At 39.7% G+C, this 27,298-nt stretch overlaps 1 protein-coding gene across 1 annotated transcript in view; it reads left to right on the top strand.

Annotated features, from left to right (window-relative positions):
• Positions 1-3,466: 3,466 nt before the first annotated feature.
• LOC114449747 (cadherin-18-like) overlaps positions 3,467-27,298 on the top strand; it is a 138,956-nt gene continuing 115,124 nt past the window's right edge. The window contains exon 1 of the mRNA XM_028427576.1: positions 3,467-4,222. Within this exon, the coding sequence (XP_028283377.1) occupies positions 3,467-4,222 (756 nt within the window). The remainder of the gene's footprint in view (positions 4,223-27,298) is intronic.

Raw genomic sequence — 27,298 nt, 5'->3', positions numbered from 1 at the left:
AAAAACACACATCACTCCTTACTCATCGTCGTTTCTGTCATTGCAGTCGCATAAACAAAACATGCCGATCGCTGCTGGCTAAACAGGCTACATAAATAGAAACTATAATTTGTGCCAATTAAGCATAATTTATTGACTAAAGGTTTTATAACATGGCAACAACTAATAAAACAGACTTAACATGTCATGTTAGATTAGGTTGTGTTCTTATACGTGCAATTGGGGTGGTGGTACATATTGGTAATGTGACCATGAGTTGTGTACTACTTTCATGATGCATTGTGGGATACATTGAGGGTCTTCTTTTTACACATTCGGACAACACTACAAAATGGCACTATGACACTATGTAGGACCCTATATAATATTGATAATATTGATTGTTTGGTAATGCTCTCAACATTTAATAATTTTGTGGTAAATTTTCTTTCAGCCTATCAAATTTTCATTTGCATAGAGGAAAAATGACAGATGGTGGATTTTGCAGGACATATAGTACTAGGTGACCAAGCACATTTGAATTTCAGATGCTGCAAAAAACAACCACTGGAACTCAGTAAACATCAAGCTGCACTAATTTACAGCAGGATCAAACGTGTGGAAGCTAGTGCCAGACAAATATATGAAAGCATTCATTACAGCAACAGCCCAGGGAAAATTTTATAGGAGGCACATTCTGACTAAACGCCTTGCTCAAGTGAACATCTCTGAGGTCACACGTTACTTATAGGTCTGTTCTTTTCAACCAGTCATAAATTCACTCAACAGTATACTCAGACCTGGGAGGGCACTAATGCACTTCCTCTGCATGCACTTTCACAGCACACAAACAATTTCACCATCAGCTGGTAAAATGTCCCATGATACTATACAAGTCATATGTTTGTCATTTTATATTAAACGAAAGCACCTCTGCTCCCAGAACTGACACAAGCTTTATGTCAGACTTTAAGCTCCATCATACCCATGAACATAATCACATCACATTGTCATAACATAGTGAGCACTGTCATCTCAGAGAAGCAGAGACCTGAGTTTGAACCCCACTAGGGGGTGGCTGAAGCGTGTTGTATTGTACTATACTGTAGGACTGAATGTGACTGTAAATGCTTTATAAACCAGGGTACAGCAACTCTCGCCTAATGCATGCTGGAAAAAGGCCCTAGACAGTTTTAAACTGGATCTGTATTCCTAAATTTAAAACATACTAAATATTTAAACTGTTTTTTAATAGCTATCTATTGTATTGTTATTATATTACTGTAACCTCTGTATGTAGCGGTTTTGCACTGCCGGCTCATTGCATGAAAGTTGACAGTATATAACAATGGACAAAGCCTCTGTGACGTCTATGCAGGTTTCCGATGACCATTAGAGTCTCTGTTAGAGGCATTTACCATTCTTTCCTTAGGACAACTCAGTCTGCCTGGACTCCTAGTACAGGCAAGAAGGCTGGTCATAAGGGGAGCTAAGGGCAAGCAGTCATGGAGCGTTTTGAGTGACGGCTGGTTGCTGTCATACCCATAATTTTGTGTACAATTTCTCCCTTACCCCATGTTAGCATGCTAATTGGTTAGCCACAAACATTTTGATCCACAAGATGGTCTACTGAGCCAATGTAGTAGTTAATTGTATTTGTGTCTAGAACAGAAATTATCCAACAGCAACCAGTGTGATGATCTGGTTGGGAAAACAGTGGGAAACACTGTTCTAGGAGACATGTTGGTTTGTGAGAAAAGTGAGGCTACAAATGCACCATCCATAAATAGCTCAATAAATAAAAAACAACCCACAGCAGTACACATTTAAATCCAACAAGAAGCAAGTCATATATCATCTGCAAACATGTTACAATTGTTGTAAGTGAGCCCAATGAACATCACTAGTACAGTGTGACCCACACCTATACAGTACTGCAATCAGGCTAACCGTGCTTACAATCTTACCCACAGTAAGTTCACCCTGCTGATAATAGGATTTTGGTCTTTGCTCATCTCAACAGTACCTGCAGCAATGTCAGAGAAGACCCTTCATCCCAAAGCCAGAGACTTTTATCAATTCCAGTTCGACTCGATTAGGTCATGTGATTAGATCACCTGGCACCTCACACTTCATTATCATCCCCAAAGACTGCACCTATGCTTCATTAAGAACAGTATTATTTGTCCTCCCTCCTTCTAAGGTTAGGTTGAAGAGGCTTAGTCAATGTCAACACTACAAAAAGTTACTGAGAAAATATGACATGGCATGGTCTCTGCAGGTGAAGACTGGAAAATCAAGACCTCAGGAGCCATATTATGGAATACAGAGGCGAAAGAGATGAAAGGGCAGATATGTAACTGTTGCAATGTCTAGTACATATTTTGCTATATCTGTAAATTTCCATGCTCTAAAGGAACAAATGCAAAGAAATATCACTATCATTAAAGATGCATCAGACATCTAGCCATACAGTTTGTTTATCTCAGTATAATTTTTGCTTATGGATAATTTATGATCACAAAGTCAGCGAGCGATTCCACTGCACACCAACTGCACTTGAAAGCAGATGCGTTCCCTTATGTCCATGTTTTTGTTAGTCTAAAAGGATGTCATGTAACAAAAAACACCATACAGTTGGTATACATTGGTACAGTAGTCACACATAGTTGGAACTTACACTCCCATCTGTTGTGGAAAAGGATTACAGAGATCTGTCATCATATGCAAATTGGCAAGTAGCATTGTGCTAAAATTTAATTGGCTTAAGATAAATTGACATGTGTCTCCAGAGATTGGTGAAAGGATTCCAAATGTGATGCAGCTGGAAAACGTTTTTGATACTTTTGCAAATCTTTAAAAATATTTTTTGTTTCTCTTTCAGAAAGTGCTGACCATTGATGAGCTTCTGACCCAGCTATAGTTATTGATTTCCTCATGAAGACAGAGGACTCCAGAGTTTGGTCATAGTGGATGCTATGCTATGGACTTAATTACAGCGTTATGGATTGTTCCTACCTATTTAAAGGTCAACGACTGGTCAGAATTTTTCAAAATATTTCAAATGGTCATCAGCCTTGAGGAAAATGTTGGGAAGAAGAAAACCACCACAGAATAAGAACAATCTACTGTCCACACTAAGTTACATGTAGTCACCCAGACAATGGAGTTCTTTTTTAATATTTCTGAGCAAACTACACGAAATTACTGCACAACATGGACACGCCAAAGTACCCCTCACTGTGAAAAGGACTGTGAACCTGTGAGTGTCTTTTTGGGTGTGTTTGTGTGTACCTATGGTGGTATGACACAGTGGAGGTGAGAGGGGAAGACATTTCCAAACCATTCTTTCATTACAATGACAGTTCCAGCCAGCGTGGCTGCAGTTTCCTGTCTTTGTCCTCTGGTGGTTTTCCTATGTGTCATCTCCCAGAGTTGCTGTGGGACCCGGGTCAATGTAAACCCTCATGCTAACCCAAACCCTAGCATGTACCCAAACCCAAGGTTCAAATCACCGTCTGAACCAACCCTGCTCCCAAGCACTAGCCCAGACAAACTCATGTCTCCAATGAAATCAAGTCACCTCTTGAGCTCCAGCCAGACCGTGCCAGGCAAGTCTGACTTGAAGCCAAGGCTTGACAGTGCATCCTACCTGACAGATGACCAGGGGTTCAACTCAGACTTTCCTTCAACAGTCTCTAAGACTACATCAAACACAAGACTGAAACCACAGCATGCATCCAGCAAGAAAATAGCAAGAAATGCCTTAACCAATCCCCAGCAATTGGCAAAAGTCAACTCCAAAACCAATCCAAAACCAAGGCCTGGGTCATTGTCACAGCCAAAATCCAGGGCAGTGCTCAGCTCTGTTCCTGGAGTTAAGAGCAATTCTGGGTCAGCACCCAACAATAAATTATCATCACAGTCCGGGTTTATTCAAAGGTCTAATTCATCTGGCACTCAGTACCCCAGGACCTTCTATAATACTAGCCTGGCTTCACTGTCCAATCCTAGATCCCATTCCAAGCTCAGACCTTCTTTGCAAACCGATACAAATCCCAAATCTAACTCCAGCAAGACCTCAATCCCAAACTCCAGGACATCCATCAGAGCACAGAGAAACCAGACCAAGCTGAAGGACACAGACAAGGATTCCTACCATGTGCCCAAAAGAGGCTGGATCTGGAACCAGTTCTTTGTTCTAGAGGAACACATAGGAACTGAACCTCAGTACGTCGGAAAGGTAAGAAAGAGAGTTTCTTTTCTTATTCAACTAAAGCGTTTATTTGGTCTTTGTGTGTTTAGAAAATGAGTTTGACAACCTGCAGACTACTAGAGAGGGCAAACAATGAGGGACCAGGAAGTCAAAAAAATACAAAAACTCAGTCACAATATAAGACATAAGGCCACCTGGAAAACATGTGAAGCTGGGGGATTGAGGGCAGATATAGCTATTGGTCAAGGAACTAAGGAATGACAAATTCTGGGAAAAAAGAAAGAAAACTTAAGCTCCCTTCCTTCATCTTGTTTTAAAGTCATGCGACATGGTGCTGTTCTGCAAAACAAGGGTTCTAACCAGTATGCATCACTTCAAGTCATTGCTGTCCTTGTGTATGTGGACAATATAAATCCAGCTCTGATGCGACTTTCATCTTTATACTGTATATGTGATTTTTTTCAGACCCTGACCATGCATGCAAATGTAAGGGAGAGTTGGATGTTCTTGTTAACAGATGAGCAAAATTATATATTGCTGCCAATAGGATTATGCATAAACTGTATCAAATTACTCGCTCCTGCTCTCACAACCAGCAACAACTGCAAAATACAAACTGCAGATTCTGATTAGAACAAACTCTTTGGTTGTGCTAAACCTAAATTACAGCACACTGCTTGATGCAAAGGTCAATTCTACAGCAGTGCTGCAGTCATCTGACAAAATTGCTCTGTTAGCCAGCCACATTTGCAAGAGAGACAGTGAGAGACAGAGAGAGAGAGAGAGTCTACAGCAAACACAGTGGTTTGAGTGTTAGAGCACTGAATTGAGGGCATTTTTGTAAAGTGAGGTTAAGGTTAAGACGTTTAGCTGTGGGACCTAGGTTGTGATGGTTAACGTTAGGATTGTGAATGTCCTCACAAATATAGCTGTATAGGATTGTGTGTGTATATCTGAAGCTATTGGCATGTTTATTACATTAATAAGTATGATTGAAATGAGTGTTTATTCACGTTAACAAAGGGTGCTGCTGTACACATTTACATTATTTTTATAATTGGTTAAGATGAACCTTTAGAATATAATTAAACCTCTTGGTTATTGGGTATAAACCACTTTGTTCTTGCCTCTGATGGAGCACATTTGATGGATTACATTTATCTTAATACAAATGACAGAAATGATGATCCCAGTCCTGAATACTGCTGAGTTCAACAAGAGTGATACAAAAGAGAGAGTGGGCAGAGGCACTTGTTTAGTATTGGAGTGAACCTGAAATCCTCACCAGCATCCATCAAAAATACATGATCTCAGACGTGTTTTTCCTCTCCAGTTATGATGTTTACATGTGTCCAATCAAAACTAGATTACAGACTAAACAGAACCTTGTCACAGTGGCAGGACCTTAAGGGGATGACTGTGAGAGCCTTGCTTGTGTGAAAACAGAGGGCCAAGCAGGGTGAGAAGGGTTCTGACACTCAGGTGGCACAGGACACTGATCACATTGGCATTCATTTCTCGTGGATCATATAGGCATATGTGTAAGAATGCTGATCTGTGCCAAATGTGGGTAGATTTTGCCTTTGGTGAATAAAAGTGTTTCTGTCACAGACGGGTTCACACACAGACATATCATTCTTTTTTAAACATTTTCTCTTTAATAGAGCAAAGAAGTGTGAACACATTCCCAATACTAGTTTTATTTATGAAACGTATATTATGTTGCCTTGTACACATAAACAAAACTTTAAAATAACAAGGGCAAAATATTTTTTTTGGTCTGGAGTTTCTGGGTGTAGTTTCTCTTAAGCTCCTCCACTTTTGATGGTCCTGGTCCCTGGTCTTAAGTCACGGCTTTGTACATACCAGTCAATAGCAACACTTGGCTCTCCTGATGACCAAGACCAGTTTGGTGTCAACTGCTTCAGCCCCCCCCCTCCTGTCTTCTCTGACACTCCAGGTCTAGGCTTGGTTAAATCCTTCACTAGTGTCTCTGCAGTGGCTTTAGACACATCTCTTAGTAGTGTTCTTCGCTGCTTTGCAGACATCATCAGGCCTCAAAATGTTTGTCAGTAACATTACTGATCAATGAGTGAAACTAAGAATGTCTCAGCTGAATGAGACAGAAAGGGATTATTATTATTATTATTATTATTACATATTAATACAGCTAACATCCTAAGGCTTTTCATTCTAAAGGTCAGCTTTTATCAGCCTGTTTAAATCTGCTGCTGTGGCTGCCTGCCTCTGGTATTCTCTGTCTGTGGGAGACGATTTAGTGAGACAATTGCACAGAAACTGTATTGCCTGTTATTGTCCCTCTGAGATGTGTGGCAGTGCAGAGGCAGTGCTGAAATGAAAAAAAGAAGGCATCTCAATGAAAAAAATTAGACCTGATATCTATTGTCACTCTCAAGACTCTCAAGATCTCTTCAAGCAGCGATGCATGGGAAGAAGCAGCGAGTTTGATTGACAGAACATGGAGGTTACAGAGGGAATAACAAGGCAGGATAGGTTCAGAACTACAGTCAATTTCACTACGTGTTTTGCTCCATCGCTCGGACACTCAGGGAAAGTAAGATGGAGTGTGAAAAATAGGACTGAGAGTGATGAGGCTGTACTTCAGAAATGTGTGAAGCACAGCACAGTGCTTGGATTCGGCAGCGAACTGTCTCACATGTACTGCCCTAAAGGAACTATAGACACAACTTTCCTGCAGATTCCTTTCATCATCCCTTTGCTCTCTTTACCTCACATCACCTTGAATCTCCTCTCCTCTCTTTTGCCTTTCATCTTTCATATGTTGCTTTCATCCACTCTGCTTTCCTAACCCAGGGTATCATCATCTCTCCAACTCCCCTCTTCTACCCCTCTACCCTATCATTTCTTCTCTTGGAGTCAATTCACACCTGTCTTTAAAAAAAGGTTTACAACCAGGGACTAAGATAAAGCTAGGTTAAGCTAATGTGGTTTAGCAGCTAAATAAAAGTATAAATAAAGACTTCTTAGTTCTTACACAGGACACATGATGCCAAAAGGTAGTTAGAATGAAGAATTTAAGGCATCATGAAAGTTGAAACTGAAAACCACTCATAGAAATACAGATATTGTAAAAAAAATAAAAAAAAACAATTAAATGCAAAAAAAGCAAACTTTTTTAAGTTTAGTTTTTCAAATTATTTCATTTCAGTGCTTCTTACGTGTTGTTCTTCTTTAACCTTTAATATTTAGTGAACAATGTTTTGTTTTCAATGCCAGTATCAATATCTGTTTTAGCATCTGCCACCTATTGCTAAATATAATAGACCCTTTAGACAAAGGGTTTTTAAGAGCCATTGAAAATATTCTACCATTTACTAGAATTTGAAGTGTCCTGAGGTGATTGCTCTTTATAATAGAATATATTTATTATTTAACTACAATACATACTTATAATCAGCTTTAAAGAATTGCTTTGTTATAAATGGCTGTGTGAATCAGGTCTATAAATATTCATGGGTATAATTTCATCCAGCTTGCTCCACCCTTGCTTTAATCACAATTCAGCTTTCTATTTTAGCTTTCCTCTTCACTGTTCCCTTGTTCTGTACTTCTTTCTCACCTTACTTCACCTGTGGTTTGCTTCTGCCCCTTTCCTCTGTGCAGAATAGTTCTTTCCATCAGTCAACGTCAGCCTACTATATGAGTTTCTGAAAACCTCTATATGTGTGTGTACACATATTTCCAAAGGAAGCTTTAGCCTCCCTGTTATGCTCAGAACAATCAATAGAAAGCGAGGCGTCATCTGAGTGAGAAAAACCATAGCTTAGCTGTCACAGCACCCTACAAAACAATGACTCAATATGCCCAGGGTAGCACTACGTACTCCAAAGTCCGTCTCTCTGTGTGTGCTTTTTTGCACCTTAAGCAAATCTTTTCCCACTTTCAGTGTGCCAGCCAAATACCATAAGCCTAACACACTCGCACATACAAATGCAAAGCCATGCGTGCACACTTAACCTCCCTCAGGGTCTCAGATCCAGCTTAAGTCCTCACCTTCATGAAGAGTGCATTGTCAATGTCATGCAATGTCAGTGTCAGAGCAGATTAGATCAGCTCTGTTGCATTCATGCATCCTGACTCGTCCACTGGACAGGCCACTCACTGTGTCACCACATACAGTATGCACACACAGAGGCACAGGACATTAGCATAGTAATAATAATGTTCCTCCTCTTGGACTGATCTTTTGTCTAGACATTGTTTAAAAATCTCAAGGTTCAGAACCCCCATGCCCATTTCAAACAGCTAGTACTATTTTTACTGTTTGCCATGGTTGCATAGGAACCAACAGACAAGTAGCTGCTACTTCTGCACATACTTGCTCTCATTAACTGTACTGGTGCTTTGAGCAGAGATCAGATGCTCAAATCAGGCAAAATATTTACATACAGGCTCTGGATTCTTAAGCAGGCCAATTACTTTTAACATGCCCTCTAACAATATTAAAAATGCTAGTCCAGATGCTCCAAATTAAAGCTCTTGTTTTTCACATTTTTTAACCTTATCAGGCAAGATCCTCAGTAAAGATTGTTTGGAGTATGCATGAAAGATGTTGTAGGTGTTTAAATATTTTAGTGCTGTTTCAAACAAGCACTTTCAAACAATTTTTATATTTAACCAACTGGAAAAAAACACAAGGATCAACCAAATACTCACTGAATTTATGCTCATTGCAAGCTGAGTGGTGCAGAACATGATGGACTTAGTAGTTTTTAAGACAATTTGTAATTAAATGGTTGTGATTAGATAGCACTTGGTTAAGTGTGGCTATGTCCCCATAGTACCATGGTGGACACCTTATGCATTGAAAATGTTCCTGTCTTTACAGTTAATATGAAATATAATAATATAAATAAATGGTAAATGGCAAGTTTTGCCATTGCTTAATATGCATGCTTTTTAAATCATACTGATTTTGTTGGAGTCAGGCTAATGGAACACTAAAGGATTAACACACTAGCCATAAACAATAGTCTCTTGCATAGAAGAGTCACACACACCGTCACATTCTGCATTGCTGCCAATCACAAATCCAAATTCCAACGAGCTTGAGCCCATACTAGTGTAAAAAACTGCAGTTCCCCTCATGGCCTTTGGGGGCTGGCTCTAAATGTGAGTTAATTCCAATTGACCTGCCTGCCTTTCAGTGACAGCTTTCTGCTTTCTGCTGTTCAGAATGCCCTGCCCACATGTGCTCCTCATCTTTGCCTGTATTAAGAGTTTAGGTGGACTTTGCTGCTGCAAACTTGGTAATGGCCAGAGCCTCTGAAAAACTCTTCATTAACCTATGGCTGATGTCACATCTATAGTTATTTAGAGTCTATGATGCTCACATAAGGATGAACACAGTAACTCTTTTGTTTGTCCATTTAGTATTGGAAATTACAGAGGACACATTTGTGAGCCCGGAGTGAAGACAGAAAACTTAGATTAAATTAGCTGTTGAGGATTTGTATCCGTAATGTAATACCACAGAAGCATCTGTCAGCTATAAGTAAATGGTAACAACACTGTTGGGCACATAGGCAATCAATCAGCAGCATGGCAGCAGGCAGTCAGGCCTACTTGACATTAAATCTGTGCCATATGCTTCCATTAGCAAAGACTGTGAGCATGTGTATTGTTGTTTTGTAGCCTTTAGGCTATTTGGCATCTGCACATGGAAGCTTCTTTAGCCAAGCTAAATCAAACACTAATTAATGAAGATAAATAGGTAAATGTAATGAAAGCAAATTAATTAATTACAAACCAAATGTATTCACAGGCTATTTAGACACAAGTATTTTTCTGGTATACTGTGTATACAATTATTATAAGACTGATCCACATTACCAGCTTTTAAACAGCAACCACATTATTTTCCAAATACACATGCTTTCAACTTGCCTGAATATAATTATAATTCAGTCTTACACCCATCATTGGTTGAAATTACATCATGTGATGCTGATGACCATGACCATGACCTGTGTTGGACTCCGGTCCGTTACAATTCTTGTGCATTGGTTAGGTTTAGAGACACCATTCCCTGGGTTTTTGTTACCACAGTTATAGCTGTGCAAACAAAACAAAACAAATCTGCTGCAGGTGGTGGGGCTTAGCAGGCTATCCATATTTAACCACTTAGACCCTTTCCCCACTCAGTGACCTGCTGAGAAGCAACCACAGCAACCACCGTTAGCTGCATGCTGGGACCAGAGTGCATGAGTGTCAAATTGGAAGCCGCTGGTGAAGGATAACTGTAAGTTTGTACGGGGTCAGTGATTTTAAATACTGAGTTGCCAAAACAATGTCCAAATCCATAATATTCTCTGGACCACTCATGACCAGCAATGACTATATTTAGGGACATGCTATTGCTCCACTGGCTTGTGCCATAGTGTCCAGCAAATAGTGTGGCCTTCATAAATCATTGATGCAGTTTTTGGGAGGAAAACCATAGACAGCCAACCCTCGATAATCCAATCTGAGGCCAGAAGGACTCAAAGTCACTGTCTTACACATTTTTCAGCTGCAGAAACAAAAACATAGACAAAAGTAAGTAAAAAATAACACTACCTGCTACCAAAACACACAACAATCAGATGCAGATCTTGCTTGCTTAAATCTCTGTTGATGATTTAATCATTGATCAATCATTGACTGACATATTCTGACATACTCACTGAGACCTAGCTGCAGGAGTGTGTCAGCCTGAAAGAATCAACTTCCTCCAAAGGTTCATAGAGGTTTCTTTGTTGTATGCACTATATCGACAGCGGGGTCATCTAAGCACTCAAATGCTTAAAACAAGGCAGGCAGGCAACTCCAAGTAATCTTAAGTACAAACAGAAACAAGGAAAACAAAAGGTCTAAATAAGTAAATATTGCACCATAAGAATACTGTACAACAGAAGTGAAATATTTATCATGCTCAGAGGCTGAGGCTGCGGAGCAGCAGCAATCTACCACTCCAATTTATTAATAATCCCAGACCTATATCTTCATATGGTTCATCTACAAGCATCACTCTCACCTGAACTGGAAGACAGCTTTGTTGTTGTGTCTCCCCACTACTGCTGCTTTCTCTCTCATATTGTTTTCTTCTCCTTTACCCCACTAACCATCTTCAGGAGCATCCCCCCCCTTTTTTGCCAGTTCCTGGTCTCTCCTTGTGGCTTCTTCCTTTAAAAAGGGAGTTTTTCCTTAACTCTGGTTGTAACTGTCAATTTTAAACAACATAAAAACATGAGGTAATAAAATATAAATATTTTGACCTTTCTTTGACAACTATATGCTGAGCTCCATTTGCGACCATAATATGCAGCATGCTCCTTTCCCTGCTTGCCTGTACATGAAACTTCTCTCACTGTCTAATCCCTCTATCCTATGTAGATGGGTGTGCGTAGGCGCTGTATGTACAGTAGGTATTACACATGCTGTTCTTTTTGTATAGACAAAAACTAACAGTGGCTTGGCAGGCTGCCGGTGCACAGTGTGTGAGGTTGGTAAGCATTAAAGGGTGCAAAGTAAACAGACGTCCGCCTGCAGGTGGATATCCTCACTGACAGTCAGTTTTACAGAAGCAGGTTATTTAATAAGTAAAGTAACACAACCTGTGCCTGCAGCAGCACGGTCACTGTAAATCCTGTACATATTCAGCAAGTCTGTCATACAGTTTTTCCTCTAAAGAATCTATATTTTAGAACAGTGTCTTCTGATATCAAGAACTTTATGGAAGAGGGTTCAGACCAATTAGCATCCATTAGCAGCACACTTGTGTGTTCTAGTCAAAATGTATGTCCGTTATGTTACAGAAATCAAATATAAGCAGGTAAAATGATATATTATATTTTAGCTATTAGTGCCCTCCAAGTTAACTGCAGCCAGTTCCAGTACACTGGCAAGAACAGGCATATAAAATAGAGTGACTCAGGGATTCACTGCTGGATAAAGAACTTGTTGTAGCTGTAGCTTGGTGGTAGAGTGCATGCTTTGTATGTATGAGCTCAGCATTTCTGCAATTTAAAATAGCAAGATCAGAATGTCACAAATTGAAAAGTACCAAACTTATCTTTAATTTTTATAAAATGCTCTTCCAAATTATTTGTGAACTACATGTTGGTTGCCATTATGCCATGTTTTAATATGTTTTCATTTATCATCCAAAAACAGCTTTTGACACAGATGCTTTGACGTAATGAAGGCAGTGGTTACTGTAGAAATCCATTGTGGTCACCCTGCACAGATTTAAATCGTGTTGCCTGTTTAAAGATGTTGGATTCAAAATAAACTTGGGATAAGTTCAACTTGAGCACAATCAACGTTCCTACTCTCACCTATGTTCATGAGCACTGGGTAGTGACTGAAAGAATGAGAATGCGAATACAAGGGACCGAAATGAGTTTCCCTTGAAGGGTGGCTGGGTGCTGCTCCTTCACATTGAGAAGAATCAGCTGAGGTGGCTCGGGCCTCTGTTTCGGATGCCTCGTGGGTGCCTTCCTGGGAGGCATGTCCCACCAGGAGGAGTCCCATATGAGGTGGAGATACTATGTCTCTCGGCTGGCCTGGGAACGCCTTGGGATTCCCCCGGAAGAGTCGGGTGAGAGAGAAGTCTGGGCATCCCTGCTTAGATTGCTGCCCCCACAACCCAGCCCCAGATAAGCTGTTAAAAATGGATGGATGGATCGAAGTTCAGCTGGTGCTTTTAAAGTGATGGATTCCTTGGTTCCCTGAAATCTTCCTCCTCCTCATTTATTAGTTAAAAACTGCCATTTCTGCCATTGTTCAGCAGCAAAATGTCTTCAAGAAAGCTTGTGTGCCTGGCATGCACTGTAGTGGGAGGGGCCCTATGAAGAGTTCTGCACATACATTTCTTGTGAAGTATAAAAATTACTGGCCAAAATGAGATTTTGTCCTTGCTCTTGCCACCTTGAGATGAAAATGAACCAATTTCTCTGTTTTCGTGAAGTATGTATCAGAATATACATACAGATTTACTTAAGACTGAAAAAAGCACTGGACAGCCTGGTGTGTATCTGTGCTATGTGACTCCTCTCTGCCATCTCTTTTCATTAAATAACATCACTTGGTGGATGATGTGTGATTGTGAACACGTGATCTGCTGTTCCTTGAAATCCTGTATTCAACCACACTAGGTATGAAGACATGGGACAGAATGCCTGTTGGGTGGTGCAAACACTAAATGATTCAGTGCATCATTGCACATGTGACCTCAATGATATGACATGTGACACCCAGCTGTAGAATGACCCACCGAGGTTAGAATGCCTTTGGTCAACATGTGAAGTCGCTGAAGGAGAAATCAACAGAGGTGTTGACACATTTGTTTTTTTTTTTGTTTTTTTTTCTCAGTGTGAGTTTGGTTCTTTTAGAACACACAACCTCTAATAAAAATACGTCAAAGCAGAAAGTGAGTTTCTCAACAAGAAGTGACACGCTTTACGTACACTTCTGGTACCAACCAAAAACTTTCTGTAAAAAGTAGGGAACAAATGTAACTAGGCCACATACTCATGTTCAGAGGAAAAAGTTGAAGAAAAAAACCCAAAAACTCTTCCTGAGACATAAGAAGGCTTACACCAGAAAAGTTCATTTTATTCAGTTCCCACAGCTGGAGAGAGCTCATCAAACAAACAGTCAGAGAGGGTCAGGAACCCCAGCACTGTACTGACACAGTAGCCCTTTGATAAGAGGCAGCCGAGCTGTCAGTATAAAGGAGGCAAAGGAGCTATTCTTCCGAACACAGAGATAACAGTTGAACCTTACTGACACTCTGTTAGAGGTGCGCTGGATACATTTTATTTTAATTAAGCTGGTTTTCAGTTGTGCATCAGATTGTCTGATGTGTCGCTCTGGGTTTCTGTAAGGCTCCCGCAGATTGACTGTAAAAAAAGGTGTATAATTAATATTGAATTGAATATTTGTCTAAACTAGAAGACATATTTTTGACTACTTAGCTATTACAGGTTTTATGTTATTCAGCTAGAATCCATTGTTTGCTATGAAAATAAACATATGCCTTCTTCTGGTACTACAGTATTTAAAATATAAAATCATTAAGATCCCTCGAGTGTTGTATCAAGAAACTGTTGCAGAGCAAAAGGTCAATGTTACATGTCACACAAGTATGAGAAAATACATGCAGGATTACTGCATTTATACTTTCATTTTTGTACAAACTTAAATGTCAATTCTGTTTTTATATTTACTTTATATCTAGGCTGATATGGAAGTAACTGAGATACAGGCGCAATTGTTCAATTGACTGTATAGTATAATAATAATTTGTGTGTAGCATTATTATTTTCTCTGATGGGATTAAAAATAAAAAAAATAAAAAAATAAAACAAGCCAGACAACAAGTAACCAGATCCATGTGTAAGTATCTGTAAGAAATGCCTCACTTAAAATGAAGCCAAATGAATGCTGAACCTGCTGTGCCAAAAACCCACAAGAGGAAATGCATGTGACATATTATAGAGACTCCCATTTAACAGCTGATGGAGGACAGTGTTGCAGCATCTAGAATTTAGATTTAAGTCATAAATGTAAGCATTTATATTATATTTGATAGTCTCTCAACATCTGCTTCCTTAGAAAAGACTGAGTGCAACAAATCAAGAACACACACAGTGGAATATGTGATGCCAAAGGTCAGCAAGACACCTGACCTTTAAGAAGAAGTTTGACATTTTGGGAAATAGTCTTCAGCAGTCTTTGAAAGGGCCTGGTGAGCTCTTTTACTAATTAAGACTTTATGCTAGCTACATTAGCCCATGATTAGCTAAAGTGTGTTGTAGTTTGAGTAATATTATTATTCTTTTGTCCAATATTACTGAAAATGTTGCACAATATATAAGTGGTAATTTTGTACTTTATTGCAAGTAGTAGTTTCTTTTTTTATTTTGGGATTCATAGCTGTGTCAGGTTAGTAAACACTATGGATGCCAAGATTTCATTAGGTACCAATAAAGTACAGCTGTCAGAGTCACATATATTTCTTAAGTTTAAGTGTGGGTGCTGGATTGAGCAAAAATGTGATTTAAAATAATAAAGATAATTTAATTAGCACATCTAGGTAAACATCAATAAATGTGGGAGGGGGAAAAATCTCCTCTGAACTGGCAGACCAAACCTGCATTTAAATACTGGAGCTCAAAAAGTTGTTGTTGCTTTTTCTTTTTCTGCTAAACCTAATTAACACCAGGAAAGTGTTGACATGGTATGCTTGTCACAGCCACAGCTTTCAAACTTCACTTTGTGACTACAATGCTGCTAAATGATGAGTATGATTATATTAAATTTATCTTTAGCCTACATATTTGTCAATAAAAATTCTTTTATTTATTTTTTTCCATTCATCACTCATGCCACATCCCAATAATAAATAAATAAATAATAAAATACAATTAAAATTGAGTCTTGTGTTGTATGTGTTGATCTAAATAGAATAGAATAGAATAGAATAGAATAGAATTACTTATTTATTCCAAGCTGGGAAATTTCGCAATTGCAGCATAATAAACATGTACCTCTAATGGTAGATATAAACAGTATAAACAGTATAAACATTATTTACCACAAATAGGAAAAAAAATATAAGACAGAACCAAAGTGTGCAATTTGGAATGAATATATAAGGATAAAACAATATTCAATTTAAAGTTGTGCAAAATCTGTCAGTTACAGCAGTCAGTCAGTGTTATCTATGGCACAGAGATGAGGTGTTGTACAGTCTTATGGCATGAGGTAGGAAAGATTTTCTGTAGCGCCTTTTGGAAAAGATGCACCGTCTTTCCAGTACAGGGAGGAGAGGGTGGTCGGGGTTATCCATGATGGATAACAGTTTGTTCAATGTCCTCTCTCCACCACTGCTTCAAAAGTCTCTTGTCTGCAGCCAATGACAGAGCCAGCCTTTCTGGTCAGTTTGTTGAGTCTGTTGGCGTCACTGGCTGCAATGCTGCTCCCCCAGCAGACCGCAGAGGAGAACAGAGTGCTGGCAACAACAGACTGGTAAAAGACCTCCAGCATCTTGCTGCACACATTGAAGGACCTCAGCTTCCTCTGGAAGTAGACATATAATTCTATATAATCGTATACATATAATCTATATAAATCTAAAGATACTTAGTGTGTTTTAAATGTGGGGTAACACAATGGAAGTTGTGAACTGTGCATAAAGCTGTGTTGGTAGCAGTATGCCTCTTGTTGTTCTACTGCTGCAGCTGTGTTTTGACTAATGTGACAAATGATGCCTACAAAGTTTAGACAGCTTCTTACCATATGGAGCCATGCTGCATTAGGCACATAGCTGTAGTTTTTTTCTACAATTTTTTTATGCAGTTCGCAGGAAATTACATGTTTATTAATTCTGGGTATAGTGTATTTAGTCATTACATGTGTGTTCATTACCTGTGGCTCTCTCCGTCAGGTGGTGTGCGAGCCAGTGTCTGTGCATGCTAAAATTCAACCAGATTCTCTCTGTGTCTGCTCAGTGCAGATTTACACAGCTTAGCAGTGGCTGAACACCAAAAGAGGCTCACTGTGTGCTTTAGTAGAACAGAGTGGGGGGTCACTTCTGAGTGCTTGCTTACAGTGGCTGCAGTGTAGATGGATCACTGCACATTGGGTCCCATTCCTTTCCTTCTTGCCTTAGACTGCCCATGTATGAACTTAAAAAGATGGGGAGGGGTTACTCTGCCTGTGTCCCGTGTCTTTCTGTGTCTACTAGTATTTGCAAACCCTTATTGAGCCACGGCACTAATTTTACATGTTAAAACTTCCCACGGCAACAATTTCTGACAAATTAAGTAAAATTGGCTCATTTTTAGTGGCACACGAAAACACATCTAAATATGGATGTTAAAAAAAATCATGAAATCAATTTATAAATGAAAATGTTCATTGGCTTTTGGCAGACTTTGGCAGACACATTGTAGACACACTCGTGACATTATTTCTACAATGGAAATCAAACATTCTTCAGAAAGTTCTTCTGACTTTTTTGCACATTTGACATTTCCATAGTGTGGCACTTGCTTAGCTTTCACTCTTCTGTCCAGTTCATTCCAAACCAAAGTCTGGAAACTGTGCTGGCCAGTCCATGTTGTTCTGTCATGCCATGGACTTATGTTTTGGGTCTTAGCTTGCTGTAGGTGAGGACACTGCATGGCGCATCAGAATGCTGTGGTAGCTGTTCTGGCTCAGTGTGTCTCTCTCTCCGTACAATATTACCAACCCTGGATAACGGCTCCAGAGCGTCACGCTTTCTCCTCCACATTGATTCATCAGTCACATAACACCTTCTTCCCGTCTTTAATAATCAACGAATTGAGGGTGTTTTTTGACCCGAGCAAGCCTTTTCTCATTCTGGTGTCTCAGTGCTGAGACACAGCTGTCTTGTTGCGTCTCAACCTGTCAAAACTTTCTACCTTAAAATGCTTATGTTTTAAAGCAGAAAGATGTGGAAATGTGCTTCTCCTGCCTTAGGCAGACATATGCTTAAAGAAGGGTGGGGATTTCTCCACCTAAAGGTGCCCATGTATGCACACCAGTGTATGCACCTGGGAGAGGCAAACAGTGCACCTGAACAGCGTGCCTATCAGTTTTGGAACCACAGGTTCAAACCTGCTTAGGCCAACTTTAAGTTGTTTGATTGTTGTTTGGCCTCCATCAGCGTTTGAGTCAGCTTTTTTTTTACCAGCACAGATAAACTGCACTGACAGGAAAAAATGAAGTTGATTCAGCAAAGGCACATCTTAATGTTTGTGAGATGCTAAAGGCAGAAAGGTGTCAGTGTGGACTGAAAATAATTCTTACATCAGTGAAAGATGGTACATTATTATATTTGCATTGTCTTGTTGCCTTATGACTCAACAGATGAGCTGAACTAGTCAGGTCTATGGTGACAACAGCTTCCTGCTCAGTGCTGAGGGTTGATCTGACAGTTTACCTGTTTGTTTATGCCTCCTGCTTTAATACTGGAGTGCCCTCCAGAGTGAGAGTCACATGGAGTGACAATCATGTAGCGTGAAGTGTTATGGAGAGGATTGATTTGGAGAATGGCCTTTGTCGCAAACATTTTGTTCATTTGTTATAAACGGAGCAGAAAGATGCAACAACAGCTCAGGGCTGTTTCACAGCTGAGGCTTATGGTTAACAGCCAGACATGGAGAGCTAATAGGCTGGATCATAATTACAAAGAGTTGGATATCCTACACTTCAAATTAAAAGTCAGATTGATTGACTGGTTCTTAGCAGATTTAAAATGGTATTAATACAAACTTCCTTACTGCTTTTATATGAATTAAAATGGGAATCAGCTGACAGGTGCTGCTAATCTAATGTCCTTGATTTAGTGATCATCAGATACTCCATGATTCAACATCTTGTAGAGCCATCTTCAAATCAAATAAGTTGAAGTAATGGCTTTCTCTATGACTTTATTTATTAGGTCTGGATTTTGACAAGGCTATAGAAACTTCCTGGTTCTTTTCTGTAAACAGTGCAGCTCATGGTGAATGGCGTTAGTCCTCCACCACCGTGCCTTATGAGGTGTCCTGGTATGCTGTGTTCCGTTTTGGCATAACATTGCGCTGTGCAATATGGGAGACAACTTTACTCTGGTCTCATAAATCTGCATCTTCTGTTCCAGAGGTCTTGAGGTTTGTGCTTAGGCATTCTCCTGGCCAGCCCTCTATGCAATTTTATAAATGTACTGTCCTGAACTTCCAACATTGAACATACTAACATCTGTACAGTCTGAGATGTTAGTCTGACCTTAGGGTGAGGTTGTTGATTTGTCCTCTCCTGAAAAGATTTAAGACCTTTTAAGATCTTAAACGCATTCCACTAGTACTAGTAAATAGCTAAGAAACAGCCTTATATAGTTTCTACATTGATGTGCTACTTGTAATGGTGTTAAAACACAGATGCTCTAGAGAATTGCTTTTATGAAAGTTCTCACAAGTGCTGATGATATGTTAATAAAAAGCATTTGATTAGCAGCACCTGGCTGCTGCAGTATGTGTGGACTTCATGTATGGCTTCTGCATTTTGGCCTTATAAAACCATACAATTTAAAGAAAGGCGTTCTTTCTTTTCTCCATTACTGTATATCTGCACGATGATGTTATGTGTTTATGTTAACACAGAGGAGGTGAAAATTTCCAACATCTTTGTCTGAAATTCATAACGCCAAGGCTGAGGCAGCACAGGCAGAGTGGTGTTGGTGTATGATGTGACTCAACCAAACATATCATGAAAACAAACCTTCACAGGAGAATACATGAAAAATGTAAGGCAGCCTTCAGACAGTTATGAAACACAGAACAGAAAATAATGTTGATATAATTTTTATATAATATTCATGAGCCATCTGTGCTGGGATTGCCCTCATCATTATAAGTGTAATTTTTTATGTGATATCCTAAATAATTACTGTTTAAAAACATTACAACTCCTTGTCTGGTCCTTACGAGTTTCACATTTGTTTTTGATTGGCTTCTATTCACAATTAGAGCAGATTTCCATTCAACTGACTGTTAATCCAATCCAATCCAATCCATCTTTATTTATAGAGCACTTTTAAAAACAACAAGGTCAGCCAAAGTGCTGTACACAGCCTATCAAGTGTAGATTAAATTACTAATAAAATAAAATAAATATAAATTTGATAAAACACAGGAATATAAAACAATACAATAAAAACGCCTGTCAGGAGTAAGAACAATAAAACAGATAAAAGTCAACAACTCTGAGTTAAAAGCCGAAGTAAAAAAATATGTTTTAAGTGATGACTTAAAAACCATAAAAGAATCAATCTGTCTAAGGTGCAAAGGCAGTTCATTCTACAGTTTAGGACCCGCGACAGAGAAGGAACAGTCCCCCCTGAGTTTTCTCTGGGTTTTAGGAACGACCAAGAGAGACTGGTCAGCTGACCTGAGAGAGCGAGCAGGGCAGTAGAGCTGAAGCATGTATGTCATCTACTGAGGGGCGAGACCATTAAGGGATTTAAAAACAAATAAGACAATATTAAAATCAATACGAAAACGAACCGGGAGCCAGTGCATTCTGTACAAGCTGCAGTCGTACAAGTGATGCCTGGCTGAGCCCAAAATAAAGTGCATTGCAATAGTCTAGACGATTTGTAATAAAAGCATGAATTAAAATCTCAAAGTGATGCAGAGAAAGGAATGGTTTGGCTTTGGCCAGTTGTCTAAGTTGAAAAAAGCTCGCTTTGACAACTGCACTGATCTGAGCATCAAGTTTCAGATTGGAGTCCAATTTTACACCAAGATTTGTCACTGTGGACTTTTGATATTGTGTCAGGACACCCAAATCTACATTAGCAGCAGAGGCATCACTGGGCCCAAACAGTATGACCTCTGTCTTAGAGTCATTAAAATGTAGCAGATTTGCTGACAGCCAGGATTTAATTTCCTTGACAGTCTAAAGTTGTTTTGTGTGCCTAGTTTTCACAGGAGCCACAGAGTCTAAGATGGACAGGCATTTAGAATTAAAACAAGAAAAGAGTGCCTCTATGTCTGCGGTACAAGGATCAGCAGCGGAGGTTTGACTAAATGAAGCGGAGAACTGAGAAGCAGTGGAGGACGTAACAACACGGTGGCGCAGCGCAGGGGCGCAAGGCTTTTTTACCACAGGACATGGAAGCAGAAAGTCAAAAATCACAGGCATATGATCTGAAAACGATGCATCGTACACCTCTAAGTTTGTAACAGAAAAACCATGAGTCAGAACTAAGTCCAGAGTGTGTCCATGCTCTTGAGTGGGACCAACGACATGCTGTACAAGATTAAAAGAGTCAATGATATTTAAAAAATCTTTGGCCAGAGGTTTATCCGGACAGCACACATGAATATTAAAATCACCAAGAATTAAAACCCTTCCCGTAAATTGGCATAATTCCAGCCAAGAAATCAGAGGTCTCCCAAGAAGTCTTTGTTATATTTTGATGGCACAAAATGGCGATCAGATGCTGGAATGATCCCGATATTCTCCGCACGAGAGAGTGACAAGCTGGCCTTAAGCTTCACCAGCCTTTCGCTGCGTTTTCCATGGCGTCCACGTCTCCTACGTACAGGTGGAGCTGGCATTCGGCACAGGTAAACTGGTATGCCAGAGAGTAATGGAGAGCAGGTTTTCTGTCCACAAACAGCCGGCCACACACACTGGTGCCATCTTGAATCACGTCAACCGGCGTTTTGTTTTCACCATGAATAGTAGTCTGATAGTCTTTAAAAAAGGTGCTTTAGTAACAGGAATACACCCAATAAGACTGTGACAAATCAAATTGCAAAAGGAGTTTCAACAAAATCCTATACTATTATTTTCATCAAAATTAAACCCCCATGGTTCTCAGCCAGAAAAGGGTGGCATGCCATCTCTGGGTTGTGGACAAGATGCTGCTCCAAGTGGAGGAGTTTAAGTAGGCTATTTTGGGTTCCTGTTTAATGAGGGAGGGAAAAATGGAGTGGGAAATGGACAGGATGCTCTCAGGAAGTTTTTTTTTCCTGTTAGATTCGCTGCACTTTCAGAAGTTGCTCTTCTTCTTTTGAATGCTGAGTGTTTGTTAGCAAGCAAATCCATGTGAATGTGGTGTTGTAGTGGCTTGCATGTGTATTTTATTTATTTATCAGAGATGTTCCTGGGTTGTGTGTATTCCTTTGTACACAGCACAAAGGCAGAGTCAGACTCCCTGCTTTAACGTGTTCTTTTCATTCTAACAACTTGGAAGTGTGGAGTAAAGGTGAAGGTTGTGGTGGGTACAGCTGTTCAAAAGAGTACTCTGGATGTACAATCACTCACTTCTTTGCTGTTGATACTGATCTCAAAATGGTTGTTACAGTAACTTAGCTTTACCTTACATGCAAGTAACATGCAAAAGAATGCCTACTTGCATGTATTCTTCAACAATTTCTTGAACAAACAAAATTACCAAAGCTAGCCTGACAACTTCTTGTTTTCACATTTCAAACTGATGGGTTTATAACACCATTAAGCGGCAGTTCCAGACCTCTAAATCACCACCCACATCCCAAATGCTGAATGTATTTTCAAATAGCAGTGGTCTTGTGCTCATTAACAGCTGTCCACCCAGTTGGAGAAGCAATCAGCAAATTGGAGCCTCATGGATCTGATTAAAAATCATCTTCCTTCACAGTAACCTAGCTACAGTCATTAGAAATAGTGACAGCCAAACCAGTTCAAAGGGAAACTCACAATACTACATCTATGTTGACTCAAATGGCATTTCTAGTTTTTGTTTACTGACATATTTTAAATAGTGTGCAGTGTAACACGCCCTCTCTCTGCTCTGCCTGCCTGCTCAGTTTCAGTCTGCTTGTTTTGCAGATATTAGTAGTCAGACAGTGGAGCTGGGAGGAGGGTTGTCTGTTCTCATCTGCCTCCTTCATGCTTTCACTCATTTACACTCTTCTGACATGAGGGGTGTCTCTCCTACACACACCAAAGCAATTTAGTTAGTATGCTCATCATTTGAGGAATTAAGTCTCCTGTATTGTTGCTTGCCTTGATCCCAGGGGGAACAAAACATTTTGCTCTGGTAGTGTACTAGATTTTTTAGAGCATGAATCTACTTTGACCAATCAGAGTCCTGCAAGAGAGTGGATGAGAATGTTTTAGAGAACTCATATATATATATATATATATATATATATATATATATATATATAAACATTTCACCTCCTGTGAGGTGTCACAAAAATGGATCTTGTGAAATGTGGTTTGGTACCAGGCTGTAAACATGTTTTTTTTTTGCCCTAAAGTTTTTTTAACATGGGAATCAATGGAGACTGACCTCTGGGACTAGCCCCTAGAGGCTGCAGGATAACACTTTCACACAGGCTTAATTTCTTAGTCTAGGAGTTTGCCATGTGGTTGTTGGTGGCTGAGTGTTCAAAAATGAGAAGATAGGAGCTGTAATGACCTTTATACCTGTAACTTCAGCATCTGGTAGTGGATGCAGGGAAACAGGGAATTTCTTACTGACAGAATGATCTTGCACCAGTGTGCAATGAGGAAGGGCAGATGATGCCTGCAGCCAACTCAGGGTGTCCTTGTCCATTGCCTCTATCTCTGGTGTGGACAAAGAATACAGGCGGCCCTTGGGAGGTGAATCAACTTGAAGGTCAACTGGGCAGACATATATGGGCAGTGCAGATGTATGCAGATTGAAGGAACTGCAGGACAAAATGCATCTGCACAGTTGTGCTGCCATGTTGAGTCAGTTGAAGAGACTTACTGGCTCTGACATGACCACTTTGACTGGTGACCTGCAGTGGAACATACAACCTTTCTGTCATTTTCAGCTCGGTTGTGGGTTATCTTTGTGCAGCCTGTCCGTAAACCCACTTATCTTGGGTTTCTTTTAGTCCAGTTCCAGTCTTACCTTTGAATAATCAGACATATTTGAATATAAGTGGTGCACTGAATTATCTTACTTGCCAACTACTTCAAATTTTCTCTTTGTTCACTAGAAATATATCATGCATTTTTAGTTGCACAATCCATGCAAAAAGAAACACCATAATGTTGATTTACCAATGTCCCTTTGGGACTGAAAAGATGGAGCTGTCTTGAATCTTGAGTGTCTACAGAGCAGAAATGTGGAACCATTTTTGAAATTGGTGAAACAGGAAAACTGAGAAAGAAAGTCTTAATATCACCTTCTGAAGGTTATTGGTGGAGGAGACCTGGAGAAAATATGGCTTGCAGATTGGATGAGACTTAATGTAGCCTATGGACCACGATTAAAAGAAGAACATCCACTAAAAAAACAAAAAGGCAGCATAGGTGAGTTGTTGAGACAGAGTCTGTGTACTCAGCAGCCTGTAACAATTCAATAAGGTTATTATCATTAGCTACTAAATTTCAAATTTAAATTTACTACCAAGGGGTTTTGCTATTGCAATGTTTGAAGGAAAAGTCACAAACCACCAAACACGAGAACACTTTTCAAACATATATTAACTTCACAAATCATATGGTCATACACCACATCAATATAGTCCAACAAAACCCCACACCTCACTCAGTTACTGTTCATTGTCTTTTCCACAGATGCAGTCCTTTTCTGCTGTGTTTATATAACAAAAAAAAATGTGTATTCCACCAACTCCAAACGATAATTTCAAACAATAGCGATCTCCAGTGTCTCTGGGAGAGTAAAAATGAGAAAACATAAAATAAGTTCGACCTCACCCACAACCGGGTGGTACCAATATCCCGACCAAATGAATGGATAAACTCCCAGGTTGCGGCAGGATTAATCCGATGTGTAATCGGTCCAGACCGTTGATACATGGATCTTCCCCCCGGTAGGCCACAGCCGTTCTCTTGCTGGCACCTCCAATGCACACTGCTTCCTCCTTCTGTCGCTTCCGCCTCTCACTATCCCTTCTGGCCCGCTTTCCCATGAGTCTTCTAAACCCCTGTAGGGTGGGACTAGGTGGCACCTTAGCGTTAAAAAACTCAGTTAAACAGACCCAGGCAACTTTCACACATACAATGGACAATTTATACAGAATACTTTAGAAATACTAATGACACCTCGACAATGCATTTGCTTGATATGCTTAACATATTCACAGTGTCACAAGCCAAAGTGAAGTTACAATGAATTCTGGGACATGTCAAAAAAGGACAGAAGAGACAGTTTTATTTTAATTCAGGATTTTCTTGCATAATACTTTGAATTGGTTTGTCTAAACAAAAAGCCATTTTATAACACTAATAGTTGTTATTAGTAATGTTATCTTCACTTCACATGTCCACTCAGCAACAACAATGTACAACAATGTAGAGTATATTGAAAAAGGTAGATACCCTAACTGGTACTTGTAGTAGCTAATTAAGCTTGCCACAACTAAGACCCTTGGGTTGAAGGCATCAGAGAGCACTGTTTTTCCATTGAGGACAAAGCATCTGTGGCTCAGGGGCAGATGTGTGCACAGTTGGTATAGTGGTTGGTACACCAGCCATGAGGTGCAAGTTTGATCCTGGCTACAAGCCAAGTGTCGTTTTCATTGGTATGTAAATGTGGATAAAAGGATAAATGTAAAGTAGTGTAAAGCGATTTCGATTTCTTTTGGAGTTTGTCAGCGTGTGGCTCCAACATAACATTTAATGCAGAGGCACTGTGCTGTACATGGTTGCTGGGAGCAGCTCCACATTGTTGGCTAAAAGGCCACTGTCATTGCCAGATGTAATGTGGTGTATGTTGTATAAATAGTGCATCCAATCCAGCCTGGACCTGCCATCTCATGTCTGACAATACAGCTTTGATAAGTGTACTTGACTCACATCTTTTACTGATAACGTCTCATAATATTTCACTACATCTACTCATGGACCCACAGTGGCTTTTTATCCATCCCTATCTCTAATTAGCTTTCTATCTTGTCCAACCACAGATGATTTATCTCTTCTTCACTTGTATAGCCCAGTCTTTATGTTGAGAAAGCACAGCTCCTCCTAGCTGCCCTGCCTTCCTCTTTATTGGTTAATAATGGCTGTGTGTGTATTTGTGTGTGTGTTGCCCTGTGGCAAACATCAGTCAGAGCTATCCTTTGCCATTAGTCTGTCAAAGAATCAAAGACCCACATCCTGTACTCAATGCATCACATCTTTCTCTCAGCTCTTCTATGCAGTGCTCTGACTCACTTTATGAGTGTCAGTGTGAATTTGTGATGCCGCCCTTTTCTGCATCTCTGGCTGGCGTTTTGTCTCCATTGGTGCTTTCATTGTGTAGCTGACTGACATTTTTAGAACATTCTGGGGGGAATGTCATTTGACCACTTATGGTGGCCTGTACATATATAATGTAGTGTTGAATGAGTTCTCATACCTGAAATTACTATTTCGTTCCAGTGCTAATCCCTTAGCTTACTTAAGAATACATTACTGTATTTTACATTATGCACCAGTTTATTGTTTATCAACCATGCTACAACTAACTGTACCTCCTACGTAAAATGCTGCTCAGCTGTCCCGTTGATGAGGCTTTTATGCATTTTTCACATGCATAAAATTATGTCCTAACAATCACTGGGAGATTACAGTGATGTGAAAGATGTTTGCCCCCTTCGGGATTTCTTTCTTTTTGTATGTAGATCTAACAAATTCAAATATTAGACAAAAATAACACAACACAAAACGCAGTTTTTAAATTAAGGTGTTTATTATTGAAAGGGATATATGGCCCTGTGTGAAAAAGTGATTGTCCTCTTAGCAGCAACAACCGCAATCAAGTGTTTGTGATAACTGGCAATATTTCAGGTGGAGTTCAGGTTGGACCCAAGCGAAGACAAAAAACAAGGTTTTCAAGGTCTTAAAAGCCAAGAAACTCTCAAAAAGGACAAAAGAGCAGAAAAGTGGGTGAACAAAATAAATGAGAAGTAAAACAAAACAAAACAATGAAAACTTAATAAAGCACATGTAACAGGGCAGGATGGCACAAAGAAGACACAGAGTTGCACAATGGGAAAAAGATGTGATACACAACAGTTCATTTATGGTTTAACAGAGTATGTACACTGAATAGTTGCTTAGCTGCCACTAGGCAAATCTGCCCCCTGTGTGTCATGAAAATGGTGCTGCAGGTTCAAGCATAAAAGAACTCGAACTCGATCTTTTTAATGTCCAACTCCATTGCTTCTGCTGCTGTTGTGGGTGTTATTGTTGTACATGCTGGTGTAGGCCATCAAGCACTGGTCAGGTGACTCAGTGTAACCAATAAACACACCAGATGGAGCTGCTAGTCACAAACAGAGAAAATAACAACTAGTGCCCTGCATTTTTATTTAAAGTAAGGAAAATACTGTCATTCATACTAGAACTATATTTTAATTCCCAGCTTCAACCAGTATATTTTCTCATTTTGGTTTTGATTCTTCCATTGATTGCCAGAAGTAAAAAGATAATGTCACACACTCAACAAACTTCAGCTGGGTCATGTGACTATGACATCACCACCAACAAACCATTAAGTATAATGCTTGGACATCTTTCATAGCACAA

Source organism: Parambassis ranga, chromosome 17 (assembly GCF_900634625.1).
Source record: "Parambassis ranga chromosome 17, fParRan2.1, whole genome shotgun sequence".
Classification (NCBI taxonomy): Eukaryota; Metazoa; Chordata; class Actinopteri; family Ambassidae; genus Parambassis; species Parambassis ranga.
The sequence above is the reverse complement of the archived record's forward strand: the minus strand, read 5'-3'. Positions and strand labels throughout refer to the sequence as shown.